Source organism: Struthio camelus, chromosome 6 (assembly GCF_040807025.1).
Source record: "Struthio camelus isolate bStrCam1 chromosome 6, bStrCam1.hap1, whole genome shotgun sequence".
In the NCBI taxonomy this organism is placed as follows: domain Eukaryota; kingdom Metazoa; phylum Chordata; class Aves; order Struthioniformes; family Struthionidae; genus Struthio; species Struthio camelus.
In genome coordinates this window covers 35,688,085-35,710,321 of record NC_090947.1, presented here as the reverse complement: position 1 = coordinate 35,710,321, position 22,237 = coordinate 35,688,085, and the positions used below count along the sequence as shown (strand labels likewise).

Below are 22,237 nucleotides of genomic sequence, written 5' to 3'. Positions count from 1 at the left end.
AAGCCCTAGCAAATGGTAAGCTTATTTCTCCGGAGAGTTTCTAGTGGAAATGCTGTTGTCAGCTGTCAACCAAAGCTGAGGGCAGAGGTGTGGCTCTAAAGCACACCAGGTCTCATGTCTGAGCTGAGCCCATGCCCTAAAAGCCTGCTAAAAAGAGAGGCAGTATCACTATTTGAGTGAACAGAGGCACAGTGACCCATCTTGGCAACCCCTAAAATGCAGCTTCATGAGCGTCTACCGAAAGGCACTTTACCGGATACATGATTATTCGTTTATTATTATTCTTGATATGGTTAACATAGCAGGAAAGCTTGGAATTACAAACTAACATTTAGCAACAGAGTACTCAGCTTTAGGAAAAGCAGGAAGGAATCAATCCCAGCCTTGAAGGCATCAGGCTCACAGACTGAGTCCCTCCTCACAAAAACGCAATCACTCAGGTTTTATTCTTAAAACTGAAACCATGAGCTTTTACTCTGTTTGGGAAAAATGCCCAATTCCTACTTGTACATACCGACGTCCTGCAAGAACTCAGCTTGCTACGTCTTACATGAAGGTGTTTCACTGAAATAATGCAAGAAACAAGCAGGCTGGTCCTTGAAGACAAAAGCCTCTGAACAGTTATTTGTCTGTTTCAGTGTGCTAAAGAGGGCTGGAAGAGAGTAAAAAGAAAACCATTCACCAGAGAAAAATATGAAACAATAGTCAGTCTGCACCATTTAAACAAAAGACACTAAACATAAAATGAGTGCACAAAAGCTATTACTTGAAACATAGAGATTCTCTTGTCAAGCTCTCTAAAATACCCAGTGATCCGGTCATTAAAAGTTTCCATTTTCATTAGAAGAAGATACTGCTGTGATGAGATTTTGCTCTGCATTGTATAATCTCCATATGCAGTTAATGTCTGCTGTAGGATCACACCGAGAACGTATGTCACAGGTCAGAGATCAAACGATCTACAACACCTACGTTTTAAGAGGCAAGCAAAGGAAAAAGAAATGTGAGAGGGGAAAAGAAATTGCATTTATGTCCCCCAGTTTTCCTTCGCTCAGTCTTAGCATCCTGACAGAAATTAATTTCCATAGGAAGGGAATTGCAATGTTTGTAAAGCAATCCTCTAGGATTTATTGATCTTTAAAAAAAATCTCATTAAGCAGAATAAGGAGAATTTACAACAGGTAGGGGAAAACAAAACAATCTCGTGGGATCTTCACCAGGCCGAAACAGGATTAGCTTTGTAGTTTCTGTAATCTTCCTCACAGAAGAATGCTAATTCAGTTTCATTTGCTAGAACAGATTAAAAAAAAATAAAATATTTAGCACACCAGTAAAAAACCCACCCAACAGCCAAATAGTTAGACTCTTAGAACGGAATTGGTGACTTTTTGGCCAAAGGTAATTACAAATCACTTTTTTGTAAAGACTCTAGTACTAAAGATGTAGTTTAACCTCATTAGAGGAAGGAGAACCTTAACATATAGAAGTAAATACATACACAAGACCCCTCAAGATTTGTTTAACACAAAGACTGCAGAATTGTTTGTATAAGCATTCAGCAAATTAAGTGACAACATTTGTACGCCTTAGAATGCTAGAAAAATAATGAAGCATCGTTTTCTCTCTTTTTTGCCCATCTTTCTGTTAGGAAAGGGGAAAAGAAACAATCTTTTCCATGAAATTAGCCTGTAGGTATAATAATTTAATACTTAGAGGATCAGTAGAATATTTTACCGATCACTTTACATTCTCCCTCATGACCCATCAAAATATGTGTCTGAAGAAGTTAATTTTTTGCCCTGCTGATGATTAATTCATGAGGCTTCAACAATATGCAAAGTGAAAGACACAAATTGGCTTCTCCAGCAATACCTTCAAATACCTCTAATTATTCACAGGGGATATGGCAGAGCTAAAGGACCCACAAAGGTTCAGAGCAGTTACAATTCTTTCAACCCAGTAGGTCAAGGACTTCCTCTTCCAAAACAATAAGTCAGCAACATTACTAATTCAGAACAGAGACAAATCTGATGGAAAGCCTTCACAATTATTAAACATGGAATTCTTTAAGGTGCTGAGCCAATAAGATTCACATTCGTTTTTTAAATTAAACCTGAAGTTAATAAAGTCTGCCAGTCTGCTTAAAAAAAAAGTAGAAGGAGAATCTCAAATCTTAACTAGAAAACAGACAAGACTGTTTGCAGTGAATGCTGAACACTTTATTAACATACATCCTGTTCTAAATACAGGCAAGCACTAACTTCTGTTGACTAGGTAATAGCTGTAATAATCACTACCACAGAGACTTTCCTGAGGATACTTATCCAATGTCCTCCTAATTTATAACTCTCAAGCTCAACTCTGAAGTGCCAAAGCAATCAGCTGCCGCTTAGAAAAAAAATGTTCTGCCTGTCTCAGAATTTCTCAGATTTTCTAGAGGCAATTTTCTGCTATATTCTAGTAAATCTTGTCTAGATATTAAAAAAAAAAAAGTCAGTGGAAGATTTCAAATCTTACTGATTTAAATGAAAACACACAAAATGAGGACTAACAGTGCACAGTCTCATGCTTCACTTCCTCGGTTTATTATTTTCCAGTTCTTGAAGGAAAAGGAGGACTTTTCAGAGACTCTCCTACAAAGACTCCTTTCCTAAATTAGCTAATTTTCATATCAAGATATCCTGGAACATAGCAAAATTCAAAACAGTATAATGGCATGCTGCATTTTTCAAAGTACGAGTTTTTCTTTTCTGTGATAAATGCCAACCACATAGCAGTGACTGACTGCTGTTATTTTGAAAAAGTAAAGAACCGCTTTAAATTGTTTTCTTCCCTGATTAAGCCACCTCTCTCTTTGTACAGAGAAACAGAACAATCTAGTTTATTCCAATTTGCTTTCACAGTAATATTTACTCTAATATTTAGATGCCTTTCCTGAGATTGCATTCAACTCTTTCACTGCTGGAGCTACAAACCTAGTTTAGCAGATGGATAATATATACAAACACTTAGCAATACTTTTTTGAATGAGGGCAGCCCTGGACAATACCAAACTCTAATTCAACATTTGGCACTGTCATCAGGCCCTTCCCTAAACTGTGTTGCCTCTTAAATCTTAGGCAGATAAGAATCATGCTTAAATGAATCTTTTGCCAACTAAATTACAAATCCATGTGACTTGACGGCGAGCAATCGTCCTTCCTAAGGAACTATTTTTCTTCCAGATGAAAAGGCGTGGTTTAGTAGGAAAAGCCAGAGAATAACTATTAGTCATATTATACGAGTGCGCAAAAGTTAAGTAGTTAAGTAGAGTTAAGTAGTCCACCTGACCAATGGTAGAAGCTCCACTACTTGGAACATGTTAGGCTGGGTGAAACAGAAGAGCTAAAGAACCTACAAAAAAGAAAAACCATTCACTGGCTGGGGGGGAAAATCAGAGGGCAGCAAGAACAGGAGGGAGCTTTCTTCGTGACACCCCTGCACTTTAGTGTGCAGATAGTTGTGTGTTACAGCAAGGCAAAGCAAACTCAAATGAGTAAGTGCCCATACCACGGCAGAACATAGCTGCGTCCCTGAAGTACCCTGCTGCCACAAAGTCATTCAGCCACGTTTATGAGGGAGCTCAAAGGACATCCAGGAACCATCAATTTTAGCGTGACAGACATTTCTTTACATTATTACCAAAAGACATGCCTTATATGCATTCCACTGTCAAAATGTGAGAAATCAGGTCAAGTTTCAACTCTATGCTATGTTCAGCACATTCTCTAAATGATACTACTTGAGCTTTCCCGAGCAATCCGACTGTCAGGCACAGTATGTTGCATGTTAAACAAATCTAATCTTATTTCATTATTTCATGCTGGTTCCACTACTTACATTTCTTACCAAAACATCAGTCTAAATGTTACTTATAAGACTAAGCGGACTTGGTGCTAATAACCTATCTGTCAATCATTTAAAATTACTCTCAGCAGAATAATAAGCACACCTTCTAAAAATCACAATTTGCATTCTGCACATTTGGAGTGCAGATACCTGCTGCCCTCAGTCCAATGATCTGAATGTACATTATCCCCCCTTTCTCCCTGAATAATTATCAGGTAGTGTAAAGAGCATCAGGAATAGCATTTACTTTTCAGCAGGCTATCCAAACATAATCAACCAGTTATCAGTTTAATGACAACTGCAATGAACAGCGCCTTCAGTCAATACAAATGTACTCCTACCTACTCCAGCTGCTTTCAGTGTGCTTTCTTCTTTCAAAATGAGTTTGTCATCATCTTCCAGACCCACTACAAGTTCATTGGTCTACAAATTAAAGAGCCAGAACAGAAAGATAAGAATAGGGTTCACGGTCTCTTCTCCAGAATTGTTTTACAGCGCAGAGATCTGCCTGCATTAATGCACATAAAACAGGAAGAATACAGATAATAACCATACCTTAGACTTGTGAGCTTGGTGAATAATCTTCATCGTATCTGAAAGAAAATGCAATGTTTTCCTAAAACAAGGCTTATGTGGTAGGTAACACTGAAAATTGTATTTGGGAAGGAGAGAAAAGCAGAGGAGTAAGGTTGAATTTTTTTAAATAATTTTATGTATTCAGTCTAAAAAAAGGGGGGGGGGGAGGGGGGAGGAAGGGGGATTTCTATTTCTTAGTCCTGCAGCCACAGGCTTTGACCAGACTGCATGGCATACAATCCAACCTTAAGGTACCACATCTTATTGGATTTCTGTCTGTTGGCTGAATTACAGTAACTAACTAAATGATCATCCCAATTGCCAGACAAAGCACATCAATTTAAATGTCAGTTAGGGTGTTTTAATCAAACAGGTTTTATCCATGCAATTGGGGTAGGACAAATAACGGTTCATTCACTATCAACTACTATTGTTAAGCTGACAGGCAGCAACCGATTAAAATCCAGTAACCTGACCACTTCAGATCATTCCTTGAAATTATCCTTCTCCTGAATTAGCACCCAGGGTAGAAATTATGCCATATGAAGAAGTAAAAAAACATTCACTTTCCAGTGGCTGTGTGAGCATGGTTTTGTTGGCAGAAAGGAACAATTGGGGAAAAGAATGTGGTACTTAAAGCAAATAGCTGAGTGAAAACATGCAGAGGGAATGGAAATCTGAAGATGCCCATGCAGCAGTTAAAAAAAAAAAAAAACACTAAAACATCTACGTTTGAACAAATTCAGAATAACATACTGATCCCTTCTCAGCAAAGAAGCAAGAGACAACGCTGTTTGGCTGCTTGGTTTCTGTTCTAGTTTTGTTTTGTGCTTTAACAGAACACTACATACTGAAAAAGTCTGGTAAGAGAAGGATGCAAGAAAGTTAACTGTAGGCTAAAATAATTTTCAAACAATTGAGAGCAAGTATTCATATGGTGAGAATAAGAGCTGACATTCCCGTTCAGAGTTTTGCTTCTATATCTTTAATGCACAAACGGGTACCACTTTGGCCCATATCGAACATTTTATTTAGAACACTACGGATGGTCAAAACTACTCCATATTGCCACTGAAAAGGCAGCACTAGTATGCAATACAAGTTACAGAATTACCCACACTCCTTCAGAGGCAAGACATGAAATAGCGATCACCAAGATCCATCTTGCATAGAAGTATTGCAAAAAGTCCAAGCAAGCAGAGCAAAAAATATCCTGCAATCATGAAACCATTCTACTACTGTGAATACAATCCAGCATCTGCCTAGTAGCTTTAAGGTTCTAGAACTACTTTGCCCCATTCATTCCCCTTTTTTCTGGTCTTTTCTCAGTTATTCTCTGAACTGTTGTCTCAGTTTTACTTGTTCACATCTCCATGACTGGTATCTGGCAGTTTACCACACCTTCATTAGAGAGAAGCCATTTAATAAACCTAACTCCATTAGAGAGATGAAGCTGCAGCCTCTTCTCATCCTAACTGAAGCCTTATGTCCTCTCAATTGCCTTTGCTATTTCAACCCAGTCTAGTCCCACTCAATCACATTCCCAGATCTTTATATTATATTACTGTCTAGTAACAGGTCTTCCACAACAATAGACAAGAAATCACTTTTTAAGACTGATTGTGTTGAGTATCTACCATAGTGCTCCACATTTATGGAGAAAAAGGGAAAAGCTGCTTGTAAGACAAGACAGCACATCAGTGAAAAGGGGGCAATGACAGGGTAGCAAGACAAGACAATGGACTGGGAAGAGTTCTAAAGCCAAGGGACAAGAACGGTGCATGCAAAGAAATGAAGATTTGAAAGTCATAAGATGTGAGTTGGTCAGAGCAATAAGCCAAGAGGAAAAATCAGAGGCTGAGAGAACAAAGTGGTGCTGGATTCTGGAGAGAAGGAAGCCAAAGCAGGTTAGATGAGAGCTGGCCAGGTCCAACTGAGATTTCTGGCAGCATTAAACAAAGAAGAAAGAAAAATGCGACTCCTAAGAGTACTGTTCATCCACAAGTCTCACTGCCTTCTCATCACCAGAATGCAAGACAGACAGTAGAGTGCAAGAGACGCCAAGAACATGAATCTGGATGATTCAAAGCCTAAGGGAAAGTTCAGAACCTGGGTTTGATTTTTCTGTGTGAAAATTCAGCCTAGCTGGCACCACCCCACTAAAAGCAGGCCTCCACTAACTGGTGTAACAAGTTTTAAATTTCTGCACTGTTTTGCACCCACACTATGCCTAGCCCTAGCAGAGCCATCAGGTGCTGAGCCACAACATATACCTTAGGCAAAACTAAACACGTGCTCCAAGTGATTGAAAGAACTAGCAGCAGGGATAAGCAGCAACAGGAATACAACTAACAGCACAGGACTCCCTCGTCTAGCCAAAGTAACAGATAATAGGGGGAGGATGGGCACCTCCAAATTCAAAGCCACAGTTCTCTAGACTGGTAAGACTTTAAGCAATAGATAGATAGATAAAAAGTTCAAGTCCTTGCTACCGACACACTGTAAATCTTAATCCCTCTTTTCCTGTTTTTATTTTGCACTGTCTGGCTCATCAGCAGCATGAACACAAAATGAGATGCTTGGCTTTTCTTTTTTTTTTTTTTTTTTTTTTTTTTTTAATAGGCAAGTAGAGTCAATCACTATTTACATGCATTAAATAGGTTATTCATTCAGCTCCTGCAATCACTGTGGAGGAAGCTGCTCACTGACTCCACCAAGAATATGGGAGATAGAGGATCACTTGCAGCAAACCCTCAAGTGAACTTTCAGAATGGCCAAGTTTAGAAGGGGGCAGGCCATAAAAAAAAAGATATGTTATTAACCATGCAAGTAACCAAATTCCAAGAAAGAAATAAATTTAGTCCATCTAATAAGCATATTTTGTCCCAAACAGGATGAATTGCACCTGTTCAGTCCAAACTTCACAAAAAGGAAATATACACATAGCTTTATGTTCAAGGATAAATTCAACCTAACTTTTACATCAGGCTGCTTCATTCTGTCAACTTGTATTTAAGAGCTTTCCTAATTACTTTGAGCAATGTTCCCCTCCTCCTTTTATATTATGTTAATTATTTAAGTATCTCAGTCTTAAGCATTTTTCATTCACTGTCTTCAGCTCCTGCTTTGCCATCCTTTCTGACCTCACAATTAGTAAATAGATACTGAAATATATAAGCACAAAGAACTACGATTTCAAAGCATTTAAGGTCACAAGCTGCTCTGTAGCACTTACAGGACAGAGTTAAAAGGCACTTACAAAAGCGATAAAAAATTAATACCAAAATCCACCAGTGCCAATTAGCAGAAGAATGCACAATGTGCAGCCTATGTCAAAGATTAATACAGAAGTTCAAAATAATGGTCAAGGTTTTTGATAGCATCCCAGTGGCACAACCCCTGCTACAAGCGTAGGATACAGAGTTGCAAATTTAGGCAGGCAGTGCAACTGGCATAAAGATACTAGTCAAGAATTACTACATTCTCCAGTTGTCGTCTTCTAAACTGTACAAAAACTAGCATAAAATACTATGTCCACATTTCGTGGGGAGGAAAAAACAACAACAAACACACCTACCATACTTGTAATTTTTAAAAGGAGGAGGAAGTCCTGTTCTTGAAGGCACATCTGTTAAAATAAAAGTACCACATTAAAACAAAGTTCCCTCCCCCCCCACAATAATACACAGGAGTTCAATGCATGCATTCTGGACTGCCACATCAAAATAAATTCTCAAAACAGGAGACTTGTTTGAGCATTTGTATGCAACACTAGACTAATATTGCCTCATGCTCTAATCACGATCAAGCACTGCCACAATAACCAAAGTATGCTCACTTCCATTGACCAAAATGTGACAAAGGAACATATTCACAAAGAGCTGCAAAACTCCAGAAGGGGAAAAGGATGCTCCAAAGGATGTAACAAGGTGATAACAGGCTGATGAGCCCAGATAGCACTTCTGGGACTCAACAAATAAAAGTCTGACCAGGGAATTTGGAATTCCCATCGGCTGGTCCAAGTCACTCCTCTGAAGAAACCATGCCTTGGTTCCTGCAAGCTTGCCTAGTATAGCTCTCTACGTACTTGCACACCTAGACAGTAACCCTAGCTCAGTATTATCGGATAGCTGGGTTTACTGTCATTTTGACTGCAATCATGACAATATTTTTTGCCTTTATTATTTTGCTATAACTTCACAGTTAACTAGTTAGTATTAAACTACTAGTCTCAGCGTGCTTGTTACTGTATCCTGAACCAACGCTGGAACTAAACCTTTCATATAGCATCAAAGACAAACATAACCTTTGGCTCTGATACTACAGTTACTCTGTATCAGCTTAACTTCACTTGACCATGCAGTCCCAGTGAACCTAACTACCCACGAGGACTGTGAATAAACGCAATCAGGATATGACTGTGGGGCTCTGATCCTCCAGAAATCAGACAAGAACATCCTGTTATTGGTTTTATAGTCTGAAGTCCAGCATCGCTCACTACCTTATACAAACGGCACCCTGACAATTGTCATTCGTAATTGGATTGTTCTGTAAACACAGCCATGGTTTTGTGACTGTTTTACACGGTCAAAAAAAGGAAGCCAAACTGCCGAAAATTAACTCTTTAACAGCATACAGGACAGAGCCCATAAGCAACTCCAAGAACACCGACACCTTCCTTCCTGCCTGTGTCCCCAGTGACGTCTAAGGATTTATCCCAGGTCTTGGAAGACCGAGCCACTTCTAGGGTGCTTGGCACTGAGACAGTCGAAACCATAATTTCATCAGTAATTAAAAAATTTATTTCAAATTCCTCCTTCAAAAGAGATTATAGTAAGGGAAGAACATAGCTTTTGGACCAGGAACAGCTATATCCATGTGTGGAATGCTGTTCCAAAAAGCCTTCCTCAAACACTAGCTTTGTCTCAAATAACAGAAAGTTGCAATACTGCACATATCAAAAGCAAGTTTCCTAGCACTGTTTTTCATGTTATTCTTCATAACAGCAGCTGTGCCATGTGTTCTGAAAGTGTCTGTTGTTTTCCAAAGCTTTCCTAAGATCTAGCCATACCTATTACTGTCTAGAATTACAGAAGCTGCAGAAAACACAATACAGCTGTGAGGCAAAGGGCAATGTCCTAGAAGTTGCTCAAATGTGATCAACTGTAACAGGCTAAGGCTTGCTTAAACTGACATCACACAAAGAATCAAACACTGTTGTTCTGCACCTTTAAACGCCTCCATTTAAGTGCATTGAAATACATCTGCAAGATGAGCATAACACCCTACCTACTCCGCAGCTGCGTGGGCTCGTGTACATTAATTAACCTGTAGCAATACTGTCACATTCAACCAGGCTTCTAAAATATGAGGCCCACAGATGAGTAAAGCTGGGCCACAAAGCTCAAGATGGAAACAAAAACTCAGAAGAAAACTAACAACAGACTTTTGTTTCCTCATCCCACACGTTGGTGCAGTTCCAAAGCATCAAGGGCTCTCTAAATTCTATTAATTTACCCCTGCTAACTTCTGAATAGCTGCCTGACAGCACTGCCCATGGAGTCTGAGGCACTGAGCCAAACGCAGCACAGTCCTTGCCTTGTTTCGACTAAACATGGGGATTTGGGCAGGGGGAGTAGTCTCTACACAAATTTAGGCATGGCACACAGACCGTGGAAGTTCTTATAAACACCAGTCCTCTCATGTAAGAGAGGAGAGTGCATAGGGGATGCAAATACAGATCTCTAGCAAAGCCACAGAATTTTCCCATTCGTTTGCTCCCCTCCACTTTCTTTGGCGGAGACAGCAACATACAAGACTGAAGCAAATGAATAAGAGCACAGCCCCTCACCCTTCTGTACAAAAGTAATGAACTGCTTCACTGTCTGATCCAAGTTAACTCCATGATATACCACAGGTCTGAAATTCCGGTGCTCAAAAGAACGAACAAGACGAACTGTGATGGTTGAGCTTTCTGTTGACATGAGAATTAATTGTGAACAACCTGGAAAACATTAAAGAGAGTAATTATTGACTTTCCACTATGTGCGAGCCCAGCTAGAAAACAAGGTGCAGGTAGGACTCATTCAAAGATTAAAACATGGTGATATTTTAAATAACATTATGCTTTTCAAGCCTTCACTTCTACTGTTTCCACAGGAGCTATAGCAGGATCTCAAAACAAACACAGCTACCTAGGATATTATCGACATTAAACACCAAATAGTCCATATTAATTTTGCATTGATTACAATGGCTCAGCACAGAACACTGCACCAGACTGTTTATATAAACAGATAAAAGTGGTATGGATAAATGTAAATCCGTCTTTTGGTTTTTAAGTGACTGAGACTTTACCTAAAAGAATGCAATAGCACAAACAAAGACAAAGTCTTTTTAATATACTTACATTGTAGAGAGTATAATACTCCGAAAAATGCCTAAGCTGTTTCACAGCACTCATTTTCATTGTGTTAAAAGAAATTAAAAAATTTTCCCCCCACACACACATACAAAAAATTCCCCTGGTATACTATTATACAATTTACATTATTAATTTACACCACATGTATCTAGAATAGCTCTACAAGACTTATACTACTTTACCAGAGAGCAGAACCTAAAATGGAATAGTTTTATCAGCCTACGTCCCTCTTTAAACAAATTGCACGTTCTTTTTTAGTTGGGTTCCTTCTCTGCACATGAGCTACTACCCCGACAATCCGTCTACTTTTGGTGCTCTGTATTCCTCAGTAACCTGGTTTTCTGTTCACAGGCTAGCTGTTGCAGCAGCAGCAGTGAGAAAAGACCACAGTCTAAGTGCTAGAGCATCGGCCAGCAGCACAGCACGACCTCTGCATCTCTTATCCTTTTGCGGCTATTTCAATCATCACTTCCAGTTCTTCAAAGGATTCTCTTCCCCATTCATCCCTTTGTGGTTTTTTTGCCTCCCTCCTTTTTTTTCCTGTTTTTTTTCTCCTTTTGTTTTTAAAAAGTATGTGGGGGGAATGCCTCACCATCATGCAGGTATCCAGGTACCTCTCATCTTTGATGTACTGTCTTAGCTGTACCCTGATAAAGTAAAACAGGAATATTTTCTTCAAATAATTTCTGCAGAATGGAGACATAGATAGTAGTGATGGGCTACTGACTTTCACTTTTGCCATCCCCTTTGTTAATAATTTACAGTGCTTTAATTCCATCTTCACTGTAAATAAGATATGATACACAGGTAAAAGATGCCCATAAGAAGAAAAGCAAAGCATATTCTTTTGCATCTGAAAATAACTAGATTTAAATTAAAATGGAGAAGGTGGATATTCTCCTGATCTTATTCCAAATAGGACCGAAATCTGGAGGACAATATAGACAAAAAAGAAAGGGGGGGGGGGGCTGGGGGGATGGTGTTCAAATTCACTCCCTCCAAAGCAGTATGGAAGAACATTATAGGAATATAAACTTGGGGATATAGAAACGAGAATAAATAATTTTCCCTCTTACTATACAAATCTGACAGACTGATTCAATTGAAGGTTGGGACCAGACCCTATGCTGCACATCCTCAGGGCGACAACACGCAAGAGCCTTCTCAGGAAGCTGCCCAAACCATAGACACAGACGGTCAAGAGCTCTTCTAAGAGGGCACCCTCTCCCGAACCTGCCCTGGGAGGTTACAGCTTGTGAGGAAAGGGGCTTTTGTCACCAGGGAGAAAACGGCCAGCTTGAAGTCAGGATGCCTAGACACAGCAGGACAAGGCTTCTCTGCTGAACCTGAGCCCTTCCAGAGGCCTCAGCCCTCCGCTGTCTTCCTCAGCGACACAGAAGCTTCAAAAAAAAGCCTCAAAAAAAAAAAAACCCAAAAACCCACCACACGACAATCCTCCATCGCATGAGGCGTCTGAGACCCCGGCCTGCGAGGCCCTGCCCGCGGCGCCTCGGCCCAGGCGGCGGCGCACGAGGGGCGTTTGGACATCCGCGGAGGCGGAAAGCGACCCCGGGCACCCTCCCACCTCCGGGCAGGGTCTCCCTCACCGCCGCCGCCGCGGCCCGCCCGGCCCGGCCCCACCCAGCAGGGAAACGTTAACGGCTCTGAGCCTTACTACCAGCTTCCCCGGCAGGCCGGCACTTCCAGGTGTCTGGAGTAGCTCCGCCTCGCCTTAGCTCCGCCAACCAAATCCCTCCCTTCCCCTCCTCTCCCCGCCCCCCGTCCCCCTGCCTGGCCGAGAGATTGGCTGCGGGGCGCGCTGTCCCCGCCCCCTCCTCGCGCCTCCAATACGCAGGGCAGCGGTTTCTCGGGCGGCCCCGCCCCTCCTCCCCCCCCTCCTCCGCGAGGCCCGCGCTCACCTCTCCCCTCGTGCCCCGCAGCCCCCCGAAAGCCCGCCTCTCCCGCGCCGCTTTGGCATTGGCCCTTCGCCTGGCTTCTCCCCGCCCCCTCCAGGCGCCGGTTGGCTGTGGGGCGCGCGAGGGGCGCCGGGATTGGCCGGCGGGTGTTCTGGCCATGGGTGAAGCGGCGGGCTGGGCGGGGGTGGCGCAGTAGACGTGTGGTGGCGGGTAGCGCGCCGGCATCGCCGCGATGGCTCAGGTGGGGCCGGGCCGGGCCGGGCCGGGCCGGGCCGGTGGGCCGGGGAGGCCTGAGGCGGGGTCGATGGGTCGGGGGAGGGGGGTGTGGGGGCCGGGCGGGCCGTGGGCAGCCGCCCGCCGCCGGTTCCGCGGTGGGGGGCGGGGGGGGGCTCATGGCGGCGCTGCCCTGCGCAGGCCGCGTTCGAGAAGGCGGCGGAGGAGGTGAAGCAGCTCAAGTCGCAACCGACGGACCAGGAGATGCTGGACGTCTACAGCCACTACAAGCAGGCCACGGTGGGCGACGTGAACACGGGTGAGTACCGCGGGGTGGCCGGTCTGGAAAGCGCCCTTACGCCTAACGGTCCGGCCCAGGGTCCCTCTGTGAGGCCAAGCGTCTCGCCCGCTGCGCGTCTCACTCTTTGCAGGGCCGTGGTTTGCAGAAGTGGCTCGGTATCAGCTTGGCATAGGGTGATGAGTGTGCGGGCACAGGGTAACCTGACCGCCGGAGATAAGAGTTGTTGCAACTTGTGGCTTTTTGGATTAACTTGCTTGCAGTTCCCTAAATCGTTCGGAGATGGTCTAAGAATCCTTTGTGTGAGCGTTGTTTTTCAGATTTTTGGAGCCCTCCAGCAGTAAGTAGCTGCCTGGGTCAAGGTTTGTTGCTGCAATACAAACACTTCTTGGTTTAACAGCCTTAAACAGCAAGGGAAACTAAACAAATGTATAGCCCCAATACTTGGTGGGGGAGAGTAAGTAGATCTACTGTTAAAAATAGAATTAGGAGTGCAAAGGAGAAGAAAACAACACAGATGTATGTAAAACAGGAAAAAAAGTTTTAGAGGACCTATGATTAATTACTATGTCTTGGAAGGCTTGTAGGAGAAATATCTCTGTAGATGAGGCGCTGTGCCAAATTCTGCTACTCCTACTGCTATGCTTCTGTCACCAGCAGCTCAGACTATGAATAACGCTTAGAATGAAGCTAGTCTCTCTTGACCTTGTGGAGCACTTGAGTATCTAGACTTAGAAAGACCAAAGACCGTTCACTTGGAGTGCTGGCCTCCTGACCCAATTAACGGTTAAGTTTATTGGGTGGAGGTTGAAGACAAAGCTGGTAGTGACCTATGCTGGAAGTATAAATACAGGCACATGCATTCTCTCTTTCTAAGATGGGTGGCACTGGGGACAAAAGAACTGAGCTTGGTTTTAAGATTTGGCACTTTTAGCGTGGTTGAAGAGTATCATTATAAATGCTTGCCAGGGTGAAATAATGTTGTAGAGCTGTTAGTATAACAACGTTTGTATAAGCCACCGCATTCTTGTGAAGCCGTAGCTAACAGGAGTTGGCTAGAAAAGCAATCTGTGTAATAGTAAGCTAGGGTGTTTCTTGTTGGAGCGATGGAGCTGCCAACTAGCTTTGTAGGTCACACTGCCATGCGAGTGCAAGGGTATTGCTCTGGCTAATGTACAGGCTACTGTCCAGTTGCATTTAATTGGTAATCCTAAGGACTGCATTTAATGAGATAGCAAAGAGGTAAAAACAGAGGTGAATCCACATGAAGAATAATTGCGGGCACATCTGTATCTAAGCCCTTTCTTCTCTTTTTGGCTGCAACCATCCCTAGCCTATAATGAAGTAAGTTACAATTCAGTGCTTATACTGCTAGGATGAAAAAACAGGTGAAAAATGTTTAAAAATACTGTTCACTTTTGAAGACAGTGAGTTCTAAGCTGTATGCTACTAGCTTTTGATTTCATTTCTCAGTATGTAATGGACCAGGGAGGGGTGGAAGTGGAATTTCTGTTTTACTTCAGACCTGATGTTCTCTAATCGGGTAGTGTTCACGCAGCTGAAGTCTTTTCAGAAAGTACAGTGATGAACTAAATCAGACTGTGTAGTGCTCTTCTATTCAAATGCTGCTGTGTTATGGGAACTTGGCAGAGAATAACCTCTCTGTCACCACCAACAGCATTACAGCATGCTCTCTTCAGCATCGGAAGTGCTTTCCTCTCTGCAGGTTAATAAGTGATGCCTGCACGGGTGAGTCATTAGAGTCGGTAGTGGTTAAGAGCTGAACAGCTTTCAGGAAGGGGCTAGGTTTAATCTACAGCCAGGCCCTACAAACTAATTCTGCTGTTAATCCTCTCTCCCTCCCTCCCTCCCTCTCTCACTCACACAGAGCGCCCTGGTATGCTTGACTTCAAAGGCAAAGCCAAGTGGGATGCCTGGAGTGCATTGAAAGGTAAGTGCCTGCTTTTGTTTTTTTTTAAAAAAAAAAAAAAAAGGAAGGGGGAATACTGTGTAGTTTAGCATGAAATATATTGACTTGCAAAATACCATTACCTTGTAAGGCAGGAATTAGAACTATGCCAAAATGCAGTCTGAGCTACTCATGTAGCTTTTGTGTAGTAATTGTGAATGGAGTAAATACAACTAATAGACTGTTCTGTTGCTGTCTGTACAGATGTAACCTTGATTTGGAGTATGTTTTTCTCATGGCTGCTGATCACATTTGTTTAAAACTTTAATACTAGATTCGCAGCTAAGTAACCCTCTTAGCTTCTTTGTTCTCCGTTTACTTGCTGCTAAGTGCTATAGCAAGGAATTGTAACTTGCATGAAAAAGGCATCTTAATGTCAAAGTACTTACAGACTGGAATGATCCTACACTTGAGAAAGATACTCTAACAAAGGCTCAGGGAAGTGGGAAGTAGCTGAATGGATGCAGAATGACATGCTGAAAAATATGTCTGCTTAAGCAGGAAGTTATTGCATTGCCTACCAGCTGTCTGGTAGCTGCTGTATTGTTCTACCAGCGAGCTTTCTGCTCTCCGGCCTCAGCAGGGATTATTTTGGTGGAAAACAAGAATTTGGTAATGATTCTGTAGTTGAGAGAAAGGCAAAATAGGGACACTACAGAAAGTAATGTCGCGGAAAGTTGTTTCTTTAATAGTAACTTGAGCATGCCTATGTAAATAGGCAGTATCCAGCCTGGATATAAAAGTAGGGTCATGACTGAAAAATGCTCAAAAAGAGGTCTCTGAGGAGCCAGCGCAACTGGGCGTACGGTGGCAGCAAAGTTGTATGTTTATGCAAGCAAACAGTTCCTTGCGTATACCCATAGATGATTGGGCCATGTGTAAATCTGCATGGTTTGTAAGTGAACGCATGCATCACCTGGATTTGCTCAACCTAAATAAACAGTCTTCACCATTATCTTGTGCTGTTGCGTTTCTGGTGGCATTGATTTGGGACCTTTGTTAGCCTAGAAGTGCTCTTTGCACTGGGAGTGAACCAGCAGAAAATACAGCCGTTGTGAACTAAGCTTGTATGGAACAGGTGAGCCTGTGACACCATGTTGTTGCAAGGCTTCATTGTCTCAGGATCTGTGTGCCCCTGGAAGAGTAAAGAGTGTGCTCGGGGAAGAGCTGCTTCAGGGAAGCTTGTAGAGAGGGGTGGGCTGCTATATCTGCTCTGACTACCTCCTGTGTTATGTCTTTCAGGAATGTCCAAAGAAGATGCAATGAAAGCTTATGTAGCAAAAGTGGAAGAACTGAAGGGCAAATATGGCATCTAAGGACTGGATATAGCAACCATTCGCATATTTGAAACAAGCCTTATCTCTAATACTGTGGAAAACTGATTACTGAGCATAACTTTAAATACCTAGTGTACTATAGTCTGTTTTCATAATGCCTATAGTTCAGCAGAAAGTGCATCCTGCCTAATGTACTGACATGTTATAATTTCCTCCTGTGAACAAAATAATCTGGAACTCATTAAAGTGCATTTGGTACTTTAACTGTTGTGATGGTCATCCCTCAGAAATTATTCTGAGTTCATCCCCACTTCGAACAAGGAGGCGCATCCCTTTAATTGCTGGGTATGCTTCCTTACACAGCTGAAAGCAAGGGTTAGCACTAACGTCCCTAGTCGTCCTGCCACTAGGAGGCCTCAGTAGCCTGCATTTCGTGCAATATGGACTCCTGTTCAAACCAAACCCGTGAAGGCTGGTAACTGCTTTGCCTCCTTGTCATGGAGATAAATGGCAAAAAAGCCAGAGCTCAAAGGTTATTGTGAAGGGGCTAGATCTAATGCCATTGTATGCTAAGAACAAGATGTTGGATATTTGTTGCCTAGGGCTTTCAGAGACTCATTGAACAATCACCAGGTCGTATTCTATAGAGCACACCTTGGAGACGGTGATCCTTCAGCAATAACGTTGGGGTTCTGGAGATGAGGCAGTTAGTCAGCATCTGAACATGAAACCTTCCCTGTGGAAGAAAAGAGTCTGTGGCAAACTGAGCTGTTCGTGCCCCTGATGCTGTACTGCCTGTAACTGTAGAGTACATGCAGTTGAGTACTTGAGTATGGTACTTGAGCTACCATATAGTGAGCCTACACTGACAGCTGAACCAACTATAACCTGATTTAGCACTTACAAAGCTGTTTAAATGGAAAGTTTACAATGGTAATCAGCAAAAGTTAAAACTGCCAGCTTTCGTAGAAAACTCGTCTCTGTTAGGCCTTTAGCTATTCCTGACTGCCAAATCTGCTGTATTAGAGTTGCTGATGCTGGAAGGAGAGTGTCTTTACTTTCAAAATGTAAAACTCTGAAATATTCCACTCTAGGGCATATGAGAACAGAGTCACAAACGTGTATGAGAATAAGGCATTCCAACTCCCACTATATGGTTAGGCATCTCAACAGATGAGGAATTAAGATCCAGCTGCCTTCAGGTAAGCACTTAATTTCTTTAAATGCATGGGGGTGAAAGCTATCGTTATTATCTAGCTAGCTAAATGCACAGTTCTGTACTATGTTATACACACAGTACAGTGTGTAGCTCTAACTTGTATTCTCTTGCACCACTGGTAAGCGATGGAGATGACTTTACCTCTCATCCTTTCCAAAACTACAGCCTTCCAGCTCTGCTACGTTTAACCGAGAAAGCTCTTGGAGCCAATTGCTCCAACACGTTTTAATGGAAGGTTGAACAAAGAAGGGTTTGTTCCTTGCCCTCACAAGGGAAATAGGTTGCTTGTACCTGTTCTCCCTTGTTCTGTTATGTAAGTAATATAAGCATACGTTTTTTCCCTTCTCACATCCTCGGTCAGTTGCTTGATACAAAGCGTTAAATATGTTCACCCTGCCAAACAGAGGTAGGAGCAATTGTTAAGCATAAGGCAAGATAGTTTTAGCTCCTTGTCAGCCCTAAATTCTACAGTTAGTTCCATCTTCACAGCTGTATTTTAGGAAGCCAGTTGCCCTTAGGGGATTTGACTGACTTGTAGCAGAATGTAACTCATGCTAGCCAATGCTTCCACTTCAGCTCTTTTTGCTAGAAGCTTACCTACTGTGAGCATGCAGTGTTTTGCTAACATGCTTTCTGTCAAAAGAGATACTTAGCTTTCTCACGGCTAAAACAACAGAATCGGATTCTGTCTAAACATTGGGCTGGCAGTAGGAAGAACTATATCCTATTCCTAATTCTGCTTTAGGTTCCCTATGAGACTATGTAATTACAACAGTGCTGTTCTCCTTTCTCATACCTATCTGGTATTAGGAAACAGATACTATATATAGGGTACTTATCCCAGAGAGGACTTGGTCTCGGCCAGGCTTTTAAACATCATCTTGTATTTACAAATAATGTTCTATACCAGCCTTTATAAGTGACAAACAACTCTACCTTGAATATCTGTGTTTGAGTGCTTTATTTTTACCATAGTAACATATTCGTGCTTACAGCTGCATCTTAAGGAAAGTCACGCCACTGGTCTTACTACTGAATCTGCCCTTTGGCAGCAAAGCTGCCCTTTGGCTATCAGTGGCATATCTCAGAAGCACATTGACAAATTCAAGTTTGAATTGAAATAAAAGCTATGCAGTAGGGGACTTCACAGGCGGTGTTAAGGTAGAAACAAAGGTACTGATGTCTGCACAGTGTGGATGATGAAACACAAAAAACGGCTGTACAGCTATTGACTGCTGCTGTGCTTGGAAATCATTACTGAATGAAGCACTTACTGGATGCTGTTGGTAAACTGGCCTCTTGTACGCTCTTTCTCGCTTCAGAAATGCTGTGATGCTCATGGATACTACTGGAAGGAGAACACTGAAAAAGGCTGTGAACTGAGTCAGTGGACTGGTTGGTTAGCAGCAGGGAGAACGTCTCATAAAGGCAGGGGTTGTTTGTTCTCAAAATGCTGCTGACTTAACTGCGTAGCACACACAATGTTTGCTGGTATGAAGCATGGGACTCCTGGGCTGCATAAATAACACTCTCGTAGTAGTGATGTTGGAGCAAGGATAGTTTAAGGACACTCGCAAACAAATTTGCAGGTAGAGGTAATTACTTTTAATAAACTAAGAGCATGGTCAAAATAGATAACCATGAAGGTATACAGCCTGTTTTGAGGCTTGAGACAGAAGCAGGTTTTGAGGGTTGAGCAGAACAGTCTCAAACCAAAAGACAACTTGAGAAAAATGGCTCTATCTGTAATGAGGTACTGTTGATATATAGAGGAATAGATGCTTTTGATGGCTGAGGCAGCCCTGCAAAAATGCAGGGGATTGTTCTGACATCCATTCAGGGAGTTGCTATTTCCTCTGCATTAGATCAAAGAAAGGAGAGCAGCACCCTGATTCTTGCAGTGTTTGTGAAGGGAAAAAGATGCACTCCGCAGCAAGCCTAACATGCAGGCAGTCAGAGGCCAGCTGGCATATATGCACTCAGGTCGAGTTTGCTGAGTTTGCAAAGTGTGCAGACTGCAATCTGGACTTTGGATATGCCAATAACGTTACCTTGCATGTGATAAGAAAGTGTTCTGTCTATCACTCTTCTACCATTTGCTCTTGCACAGAGAAATTACTTGAATGGTGCCCAGTGCAATTAGAGATAAGCTATAAAAGGGATGTTTTTCCTTGGGGTTTTTTTTTTTTTGTGGGCTTTGTTTGCACTTACTGAAGACATGTGAACATGCAACACTCCTAGCGCAGATTTAACAAATACCATTGTATCAGTGTGCTGCTTACAGCCAGTAATAGATTAGCAACCTTGAAGTTAAGTTTTCCGTTTAACTAAAACGCACTCCAAGGGGGACTGTTTTTCTGTCAAAATTCTTCAGTCCTAATCTGGAGTGATCATGTTTCACAATACAAGTATTATCTTAACATTTGAAGTTATTTGACTCTAGTTTGACTGCTTAAAATAAATGACAATAAAGGACAGCTTGGGGTGACTGGGCATCTGAGCTATTTTGTGCGTATTGGTGGGATCCATTACAGATGGAGGGGGGAGAAGAACAGAAAAGATGATGCATTTCAGCTTTGATTCCTAAATACCACAACTTTAACCCAAAAAGGATTATGCATTCTTTCAACTTGTCAAAACTACTCAGAGGTAAGACAAGTTAATATTACATACTCGCACAAATATTAGAGTAAGAGTCATAGTAACAAACTAGAAAGTATAGAAAGTTTAAGTTTATAAAATACAAATAGAGCAAAAGATGATGGACTCTGTTTCCCCCACAGACATACCCCTAAGGAATGTTAATTATCTTCAGACTGAGATAACTGATCTTTCAATTAGCCAATCTTCATCTGCTAAGTTAAAGTGCAAATAACACCAATCCATTCTAGGCGTGAAGCACTATCTGCATTTTCATAAATGATGGCAGTTCCCTCTGGAACTGCCATCTCTGTCCAGTTAAAGCCAGCTTGAGTGAGTTATTCTAGAATAGAGCTTTCAGATCGAGTTTGGCTGCAGCAGTCTATTTTCACTTTCCTACTTACACCTATGGCTTCTGGACATTTGGCTGGGTCCACCACATGTCCATTTGTCTTCGAGGACTAGTGCTCTAATGCTTGTTAGCGCTGGTTCACCTTTTAACAACCATCTTGCCATTCAGTGTAGTTTTAGAGTTACATTATGAGTGCTCTATGTTACGTTAAGAGTGCTCAAAGAGGTACAGAGCCTTTTTCAAAATCATTTGTATGTTTTACCTCTAATGTTTGAAATCTTTCCTATACTTTAAAAAAAAAAAAAACTATATTAATGCATGGCTACTCCATTAGTCTAGTATAATTAATAGCCAGGGACCTGTGGATATTATAAAGTATATCTAAAGATCTCGGGGCCCCTTACAATCCTGGAACGTCTGGTCAAAATGCCTGGAGCTTGATAAGTTTATGAAAGAGGTGATATGAAAATAGCCTGGAAGTGGAATCAACAGATCCCTTCCAATCCTTGTGCTAGAAAGGATTATTTTAGGTGTAAGTATACCTACTGCACTGAAGTGTCTTAATAGAAAGAGTCCAAAGCCCTGAGAAAGCATGGGGTCTCTCTGCCCAGCCTGTTTTAAGTCATACTCTTGTTCTGTTTGCGAGCTGGGATTGCCTCGGGCAAGTGATTCCACACCCTGGCAAGAATAAAAATGATATTACTTGGCTGAGATGGCCAGGGAGACACTTGTTTGTCTCTACCAGACAGTGTGGAAGAGGGAAGGAGACCTGCAGAGGGAATCAGTTACATCAATGCGGTCTGAGGATTTTACCCGTATGGATAAAGCCTACTTGCTTCTTGAACTAATAAGATCTGTGACATGTTAAAAACACAAATGGAAGCCCAGGATCATCTTCTGTCTGTCTTCATCAGATCTGTATCTAGAATGATTTGGGGTTTTTGAAAAGATAGCTGTGATTGCTGATTGACAACACTTAAATAATGCTATCGCATAGTCCAAACTTAGATGAGAAGCACATGCAGCAGTGCTGGGACTACAGACACCTGTGCAAGACACCCATTTTAGTGTTCCCCACAAGGCCGGGATGGTAGTATGCCATCTGCTCCTAACGCTACTTGAAGGAGCTGTGAATCTTAAAGGTATGCTCACTACTTTAACATATATGGTATTTATAACTTGTACTCAGTTGCATTGTTCTGAGTTTCTACTGAGATAAAAACTATATACAAGACAGCTGAGAAACCAAATAATCTGATTTTTTTTTTTTTCCCCCAGCTTGCATTGTACTAAAATATGAACCCAATTTTTTTCTCTTGGTGATAAAAGGGCTGGAGTTCTGTTTTCTGTCTTAGATATTTATTTCAAAGCATCAATTTCTGCTGTGATGGACACATGCAAATACTTTGCAGGTATGTCCTGAGCAGGTGCAACTGTTGCCAGAGGTCCCTGAAAAAGGCTGAAC

General features: G+C 42.0%; 2 protein-coding genes across 10 annotated transcripts; one reads left to right on the top strand and one right to left on the bottom strand.

Annotated features, from left to right (window-relative positions):
* Positions 1 to 257: 257 nt before the first annotated feature.
* C6H2orf76 (chromosome 6 C2orf76 homolog) lies at positions 258 to 12,844 on the bottom strand. Of its 9 annotated transcripts, none has more exons than XM_068949163.1 (7): positions 12,808 to 12,837; positions 11,481 to 11,535; positions 10,316 to 10,468; positions 8,042 to 8,092; positions 4,444 to 4,481; positions 4,230 to 4,311; positions 258 to 1,290 (listed from the first exon to the last, which is right to left on the bottom strand). In XM_068949163.1, exons 3-7 carry the CDS (start codon positions 10,446 to 10,448, stop codon positions 1,214 to 1,216), a joined length of 381 nt encoding a protein of 126 aa, XP_068805264.1. In that variant the 5' UTR covers positions 10,449 to 10,468; positions 11,481 to 11,535; positions 12,808 to 12,837; the 3' UTR covers positions 258 to 1,213. The 9 variants fall into 9 exon arrangements, with proteins under 9 accessions (XP_068805264.1, XP_068805261.1, XP_068805262.1 ...); XM_068949160.1 differs by lacking the exon at positions 12,808 to 12,837 and adding an exon at positions 12,564 to 12,642; XM_068949161.1 differs by lacking the exon at positions 12,808 to 12,837 and adding an exon at positions 12,567 to 12,635.
* Positions 12,845 to 12,904: 60 nt separating this feature from the next.
* On the top strand, positions 12,905 to 16,825 carry DBI (diazepam binding inhibitor, acyl-CoA binding protein). The gene is made up of 4 exons (XM_068949165.1): positions 12,905 to 13,045; positions 13,219 to 13,336; positions 15,204 to 15,266; positions 16,527 to 16,825. Exons 1-4 carry the CDS (start codon positions 13,037 to 13,039, stop codon positions 16,598 to 16,600), a joined length of 264 nt encoding a protein of 87 aa, XP_068805266.1. The 5' UTR covers positions 12,905 to 13,036; the 3' UTR covers positions 16,601 to 16,825.
* The last annotated feature ends 5,412 nt before the right edge of the window (positions 16,826 to 22,237 follow it).

What these genes read in the sequence shown, in the direction of transcription:
- C6H2orf76 (XM_068949155.1), bottom strand. Translation starts at nt 10,448, where the DNA reads ATGTCAACAGAAAGCTCAACCATCACAGTTCGTCTTGTTCGTTCTTTT. An exon ending in TTTTAAAAATTACAAGTATG is followed by an intron (nt 4,482 to 8,041) that starts GTAGGTGTGTTT and finishes ATTTTCTTTCAG; the next exon opens with ATACGATGAAGATTATTCAC. An exon ending in ACTGAAAGCAGCTGGAGTAG is followed by an intron (nt 3,235 to 4,229) that starts GTAGGAGTACAT and finishes CTACTAAACCAC; the next exon opens with GCCTTTTCATCTGGAAGAAA.
- DBI (XM_068949165.1), top strand. An exon ending in GGTGGGCGACGTGAACACGG is followed by an intron (nt 13,337 to 15,203) that starts GTGAGTACCGCG and finishes TCACTCACACAG; the next exon opens with AGCGCCCTGGTATGCTTGAC. An exon ending in TGCCTGGAGTGCATTGAAAG is followed by an intron (nt 15,267 to 16,526) that starts GTAAGTGCCTGC and finishes TATGTCTTTCAG; the next exon opens with GAATGTCCAAAGAAGATGCA.